Source organism: Lathyrus oleraceus, chromosome 5 (genome assembly GCF_024323335.1).
Source record: "Lathyrus oleraceus cultivar Zhongwan6 chromosome 5, CAAS_Psat_ZW6_1.0, whole genome shotgun sequence".
NCBI lineage: Eukaryota > Viridiplantae > Streptophyta > Magnoliopsida > Fabales > Fabaceae > Lathyrus > Lathyrus oleraceus.
In genome coordinates, this window is record NC_066583.1 from 595,220,191 (window position 1) to 595,228,159 (window position 7,969).

At 34.5% G+C, this 7,969-nt stretch overlaps 1 protein-coding gene across 3 annotated transcripts; it reads right to left on the reverse strand.

Annotated features, from left to right (window-relative positions):
- Nucleotides 1-628: 628 nt before the first annotated feature.
- Nucleotides 629-4,605, reverse strand: LOC127086807 (universal stress protein PHOS32). 3 transcript variants are annotated; one of them, XR_007789644.1, is made up of 5 exons: nt 3,654-4,605; nt 2,939-3,015; nt 2,725-2,829; nt 1,228-1,274; nt 629-1,016 (listed from the first exon to the last, which is right to left on the reverse strand). XR_007789644.1 is itself a non-coding variant. In XM_051027624.1 (3 exons), the coding sequence occupies exons 1-2, from the start codon at nt 4,327-4,329 to the stop codon at nt 1,267-1,269; spliced, it is 684 nt and encodes a 227-aa protein (XP_050883581.1). In that variant the 5' UTR covers nt 4,330-4,601; the 3' UTR covers nt 629-1,016; nt 1,228-1,266. The 3 variants fall into 3 exon arrangements, 1 of the variants encoding a protein (XP_050883581.1); XR_007789645.1 differs by lacking the exon at nt 2,725-2,829; XM_051027624.1 differs by lacking the exons at nt 2,725-2,829; nt 2,939-3,015 and having other exon boundaries at nt 3,654-4,601.
- Between the last annotated feature and the right edge of the window lie 3,364 nt (nt 4,606-7,969).

Genomic DNA, 7,969 nt, shown 5'->3' on the forward strand with positions numbered 1-7,969 from the left:
AAATAGTTAAATTATATTTCTCATTTGATTAATTAAATGTTTATACATAAATACTTAATGATAAACATTTGTTGAAATAAGATAATTTCTCAACGCCTTCATCTTATCATCTATATATCTAAATTTATTAAAATGCACCATCAAACATATGGTCTTTTGCCCTTTCTCTCATGTGATGATCTCTATCGTCCATTTATTTATTGATATTGTTGACTCTATATTAGACTAAAATGAGTGGATGAGTTTAGGGAGAACCATTCAGCCAGTAGAGAGATTACTTCACATAAAAAACCGCAATTTAGAAAGATGGATTGAAAATTCATTTATATTTATCCATTAAGATGTTCAACTTGACACATTATGAAGATAGAATTGAAGATGAAGATAAAGTCAAAGATGAGAAAAACCCTACCTAACATTCTCAATCTAGACAAATTTCATTCACATCCATATTGCTTTTGTCTTCTTTTCAACTTCCCCACATAGATCAACACAACACAGCAACAAAAACACATTGGTTCCATTCTTCTTTTTCTTGCATTCTGTTTACCTTTGTTATTGTTAAATATTATATAATTCTTACCTCTGTCAATATTAATTTTAGTGTTAGAAAGAATAGTTCAAACACTAATGCAACCTGAAACTTGTATTATAATCCAACACAGCAAACCCCAAATGCAGATTGTTGCGAAACAAATGAGAATTCATAAACTGTACCCAGGGTAAGAGATATTTACAGGACACACATGAAACACAAGACAAGAAAACAAAGTTTTCTTTCTAAAATCTACACTTGGTTTCCTAACATGAAGTGGATCAAGAGTCTTTGAATCCAATCATCGAAATAGAAAGATGGTGTATTCGAACCGTCACTATTGAAGCAGTATAAAAACAAACTGTTCAAACGCATGCAAATTCCAACCAACCAAACAATCGATTTATAGTGTATAATTTTTTCAAATAAGTTTAACATATTCTTCTCCATCTGACGCATGTCTTGATGCTATAACCATTTTCTGAAAAATAGCATTAAATCGCCTATTAAATAGATGGCCTATACCATGAAATATAATAGCTCTTAAGAAAGTAATTCGGATACATAAAGAGCACCGAAAATATATATTTTATAATGGCGATTGAATCCCATGGGACCCAAAAGCAGTTAGGTATTTAAACTTGAGGAAGGATCAAAAGGTTACACAAATTGCAGATATTATTTATGCTTACCTGAAGTTAGTAGGGTATTGATATTTCTCTGTAACCTCTTTAAGCATCTGGTCACACATCAAACATAAATAGGTTAAACAAGAAGAAACATACCAAAATGTATAAATTATAGCTTGCCCAACCTCTAAAAAAAATGGAAGAAAAAAACATATAATGTTGCGTTATTTTATAATGTGATGGTAAATACAGTATTTAGAATTATTTTCTCTGACAATTGAGAAGAATAAAAAGATCAAAGTGCAGAGCAAGTTGTGAATACTATTTTAAACATATGAATGCATAAATGCAACACACAAAGGATAGAAACTACCAAGCTTTGACCCTTGGTAGTGATGTTTCAATTGTAAAGCTTAAAATATTAAGAGGGTCTTGTTAACAGATATGTATTTTATTTCTAACTTACAAAAAAATAAAAGAAAACTTTTATAAGCTTCACATGTGCTTGTGGAGAAGCAACATGAGAGAGCTTATAAACAACTGAAAAATTCAAAAGTGTTGGTTCCCCACAATTCCACAACTAAGCATATCAACTACCAAAGTGGAGTGAACTAATGCAAAACTCATCATCAAAAGTCCTGTGTTACCTATTTGACAAACACTTTGAATGCCATATACACTTTTGAGTTTGAATTAAGCATGAAAAAGAGGAAGAAATGATATGATCAGTCCTCTAATGAATCCCAAACGGCACAATTAAAGAGGAAGAAATGATATGATCACTTCCATTCAATACTTATCTATAATAATGTATGCTTGTGTAGTACCTACACTTCTGAAAAAATTGGTGTCCGTGTCCATGTCAGACACTAACACCGACACTTGTAATTACGTTAAATTTATTCATTTTTTCAAATTATTACCAGAGTCGCAGTGTCATTGTCAGGGTCGTATTTTGGGTGTCTGTGCTAATTTTCAGGTGCATCTTTGTTTTTTCTGATGGCGGGCCCCAAACAGACATTTTCCCAAAAGTATAAAGAGCCAAGCTTTTTTGATAGCCCACACCGGTACTCGTGAAAACAGATTCTACCTGTACTGACATGTCTAATTCTTTAGTCTGCTCCTGTGACTACTTTGTTTCTCGCTATTACTTGACTTGGTCATTTCAGTATTGTCAAACAAATGCCCCGGGAGATTGTGGTGGCGGATTTCCACAACCTCCATGGCATATTATGGAAGATATGGCAGCTAAAAATGGCAGATGTCTGCCATCTTCCATCGATAGCGCTGGGTCATTTTCTTGTTACGTGAATGGGCTTCTTGGCACAACAACTAGAGTGAATGTTAGTGTTTCTACTACACACATTCAAAGCTCTATTGGAAGCAAAAGCAACAAATTATTTCTCCCACTTCACCATTTGTTCAAGGAAAACAGACATAGAAACAAACACACCAAGATTTGTTGTCGTATGACTAAAAGGTCACAAGATCAATTCATGGAACCAATGTCTTGCTTTGCAAATGCAAGGTAATGCTAGCAGGTTCAAGTTCAACCCTTACCATTCCCTAGACTCTGCCATGGCGGGAAGAGGTGAGGCATCAACTCGGTGAGCAGTGTTGTATTGGTCTATTATTAGAAAGAAGGATGCTGGCCAACTTGGACGTCTAGGGACATGGAGAAAGGGTGAGGTCTTGTAGTGGCAATGTAAACAAATTATGATTTGGGGCATAGGGTACTGTTTAATCAAAGGAAATAAATGAAGCAAATACTTACAAGGATATTTCACATCTTAGGTATCAATATGCAAAATTAAATCATATAGCCTGAAAGTGATGGCATTCCTCTTCCACCTAAACATATGATCATTATCATAGCAAAATGCCAACTTGCAAAAATGAAAATGCCAAACAACAAAAACAAAAACAAAAACCTTAGAAAGCATCATGACCCTGACCCAACCAATGTAACTCCAAAAATCCATAACAACATGACAATCCACTCTAAGCCAAATGAATAAGATGAAAAGTTAAGTGCCGCCATCCTTTCCCGCTCTCATTTTCGCTTCAACTAACAAATCATGAATCACATGATAGAATATAGATTCAATACTTTTCTCACTTTTTTTTTACAGATTTTGAAAAATTCAACATTTTAAGAAATTTTGAGACATTCAAAAACACCATTTTTATTGTTTCTAAAAATGCACCATTTCTAGCTATACTTCAAACTCCTCTCTATTATAACTATTGATTACATGAGTATTCCTTCTTGTTAGCAAGAAAATGAAAACTGAAAACCAATGAATCACTGACACCGGAAACACGACACCGGAAACACGTCAACACATGTAATGATTTGAAATAATAAAAAAACTAAACTTAATCACAAGTGTAGTGTTGATTTTGGATGCAGTGTCAGTGCTACATATCTGATTTGTAAGCAAATAGATATAAAATCTGGTTGAAAGTTTAAGATTTAAAGAGTAAACCTTTCTGTTCATCAGGAGCATCATGATATTCCTCAAGTTCTTCCTCAGGCACAGGATGAAGTTCCACTTTTTCACCAACACCAACACTATCTTTCCCCTGAACTCCACCGCCATTACTCTCTTCAGGATAACGAACAACAACAACAGGACAAACACAGTGACGAACACAATAATCACTCACACTTCCAAGTCTCCCCGTAGAAGCACTCTTCGAAGCACCGAATCCACGGCTCCCCATGATCACAGCACTCAACCCAAGCCTCTCAACTTCCAAACACAACCTCTCCTTCATATCATGATCCTTCACAATGTGGATCTTAAACGGAGTTTGTGACTCCACCAACGGTTGCGCGAGGTCACTCGCTTTCGTCGCCGTGAAATTGGCGAATTCGTCTTCGATTTTCTGCTGTGACTCCTCTGATGAATCACCGTCGTTGATGTTTAGGGTTTTTTCAACGGGACCCCAATCGGCGCCGTAGAGGACGCTAGTTGGACGGACGTGGAGGAGGATGACGGTGTCGCCTGGTCGGAGATAGTTTTGAACGGCCCATCGGACGGCGTAGGCGCTTTCGTCGCTGAGATCAACGGCGATCGCGACTTTGCGATGAGAACCGGGTGGGAGGGCGAATCGAGCCGGATGATCCGGTTCGGGCCGAACCGGTGATTGTGGATTCATGTTGAGGTAAAGAGGAAATTACGATTTTGGTCAGCGGAGAGAGAATTGGGGTTAAGTCCAAAATTGGGTAGATAATCGGAGTTTAAGGAGTAAAGGATCAAAGACTGAGTAGAAGTTTATTCCAATTTTATTCTTCCTTTCTTTCTGAAATGTTGTTGAATTTCTATGATCTTTCCTTCACTGGTTTATAAGCGTCGGCACAAAAGATTTTCTAATGTTTAATTAAACTATATAGTGTTACATTTTGGTATCATCGTATTAGTACTTTGAACTTTCGTAAATTGGGACAAGATAACAAGTTAACTCGTGCATTTGGATTTAACTTATTTTTTTATTGAGAATAATAAATAATTCAAAAATTACAATCTAACGTAGAGTAGTTGTTTTGAAACTTACACCAATATTTATTTTTATTCATTGTTACGCAAATTTTCTCTTAAATTGAACAAGATTGACATATGGCTAAAATCACTTGACTTCATGTAAGTCACACATGTTTAAGCTATATTTCAAGTGGAAAAATGTCTCAAAATTTAAAGTTTGGTAATTATGTCCGTCAATTATTTTTTACAAGCAATTGTATTAAAAAGAGAAGCATAAGGGCTACTTCAATTCAACCCTAACCATACAACAAGAAATAAAGCTCCACAAAGAATACAAACCAACTTATCAATCAACCAGCAGAAAAAATTGCTAACAAACTAAATCGCAGTCCCCAAAATAGAATCGGATTGAGTGATTTTGACGTGGGAAAATCACAATAACTTTCAATAATTCACAACCGTTCGATCATCTCAACGCACTAGATCAAACCACAAAGCACGTGTATTATACATTCTCTTTTTCCTTTTCAATGTTATCGTCAACCACTATTGACCCACCCAAAATCAAAATTAATCTATAATATTTAAATTTTATTCTTCTTTTCTTTTTTCTGTGTCTCTTTCCCAATCCCTCTCGCCCCACCAAAATTTAATTTTGGTTCCTTTTTCATTTCATATATTTCATCATCATCTCCATTTCAGATTTGCAGGATTATCGGCATAAACTTTGACTAAAGTCAAACCATCAACATGTCCTTTTGTTTTCTCCATCACCAACTTGCATGTGAGTTTAAACAGTTCTCAACTGAAATTATCAAAGTTAGATGTAAACGGTGGTCGGAGACTCAGAGTCTATGGTGGCGCTCTGGTGAGTTGGCTTAGATGACGGTGTTTAAACAATATTTGTCCATACCCTTAAAAGATTTTGAAGATAAAAAAGGATTTAAAGAACAACAAAGTTTGCTAACATTTGATTTATGTGTGCAGGATCACAAACATAGAACTAATCTTAATTGTTAACATATGTGAAGAAGAAATGTTTTCCTAATTCTGATTGATCAGAATCTGAAGTGTTTTATCAGACTCTTAAGGTTCAGACTCTGGTCTCAAAACTCAGCTTTTGATGACATCTCAGACTCTAAAAGGTTGAAGGGCATATGTTCCGTACATTGTACCAAAAGCAGTCTTGTCTTATAAAAGCCCTAGATTTCTGGATAAAGTCAACCGTGGTTTCATTTTGCAAGGCTCAAGAAATAGATATGTGGCATCTTCAGTTTGTTCTATCTTTTGGTAGATACCTAGTACTTTGAAAGATGCTTAGAGTAATGCTATTATTCAATGGACAAAGCTTCAAACTATATGCTAGTCTCAAACATACCTCTTGGCATACTTTTTCACTAAGTTTGCTCGTTATGTTCAAACCCTTCAACGACTTTTCTCAGTCTCTATAAAAGGAAACTGAAGACTCAAAGGAAGCTTACAACATCACAACACATTTTGAAAGATCTTAAGCGTAACTCTGAGTTGTTATTTCTTGTAACTGTTATTGCCGAAAGATCTTAATATTTCTTATCTTAGTCTATCTTAGAAGATTTAAGAGGTTGCAAAACATTTTTTATTGTTGCACAACTGTTATACTTTTGATTATGTATCAAAGTATAATAGTTATCTTTTCTACTAAACTTATGTTTAAAGTAGAGGAAGTCTCTTTCTTGCGTGCTTGAGCAAAGAAGTCTCTTGTCTGAGGACTTGAGCAAGGAAGTCTCTTTCTAGGTTGATTGAGCAAGGAAGTATCTTATCTGGGGACTTGAGCAAAAGTATCTTTCTAGGTTGATTGAGCAAGGAAGTCTCTTGTCTGAGGACTTGAGCAAAAGTCTCTTTCTAGGTTGATTGAGCATTGAAGTCTCTTGCAAGTGTGCTTGAGCAATTTGTAACTTGTTTGGTTATAGTGAAAAGCTCTTGTTGAGGCAAGGGGGTTGGACTACTCTTAGTTGAGGAGAGGAACCAGAATAATCTTTTTATGTTGCTTGCATTTACTTCTGAATATTATATTTTCGTTGTTGTGTTTACTTCTGATATCAGAGTCTGAACTTGCTGGTTCAGAAGTGAAATTGATTTTTGGGCATACACAATTAAACTCCCACCCTCTTTTCTTGTGTATTTTTCTCACCTTCGTTGGAATTAGAGCAGGGCATGTACTGAACACTTAATAGTGCTACATAAAAGATCTTCAGAAAAATACTCTTTCCATCGTGGTTGATATTTTCGAAGTAACTAGCCCTGTTGGAAGTCCTCATCGTGACAATAACAAGCATAATCAAATTAGATATGGTCAAAACATCTATACTGCTAGACCACCAACATTTAGTGGTGACTTCACTGAATTTGAATGGTGGAAAAACAAGATATACACTCACATTATTGATCTACATGATGAGTTATAGGATATTTTAGAAGATGTCATTAACTTTCATGTCAATGGTGTTGGAATGGTTTCTGACAGAAAGTCTCCCACTCCTTATCAAAAAAGATATATATATATATATATATATATATATATATATATATATATATATATATATATATATATAATATATATATATATATAATATATATATATATATATATATATATATATTATATATATATATATATATATATATATATATATATATATATATAGAGAGAGAGAGAGAGAGAGAGAGAGAGAGAGAGAAGAGAGACATTCTTGTTGATGTTTTACCTCATTCTAAGTACATAAAGATTATTGATAAGTCTACTGCAAAGACTATCTTTGAATCTCTATGTGCTACCTATGAAGGTAATCAACAGGTTTAAGAAGCTAAAGCCAATCTTCTGATTCAACAATATAAGTTGTTCAAAGTGAATAATGATGAGAAAATTTAATATATGTTCTCAAGATTTCAAGTTCTTGTGTTTGGACTTTAGGTCTTGAACAAGAGTTATACAATTGCGGACCATATCAAGAAGATTCTTAGGAGTCTTCCTGTCAAATTCATACCCAAAGTGACTATTATTTAAGAAGCTAAAGACTTAAATTTTTTAAGTATTAAAGGTCTATTAACAATATCTAAAGTCATGAAATGGAGCTAAATGTAGATGAGCTTGAAAAGTAGGTTGAAACTGTGCTTTAAAATTTGTGAGGGGATCTGAGAAATCCTCTCAAAATCTCAAAGAAGCCATTCGTGATGAAGCTTCTGATGAAGAGTATGATAATAATGAATTAGTGTTTATCATCAAAAGATTTAAATATTTGGCCAGAAAGAAGAACAAATTCTATGGTAAGAGAGACAACT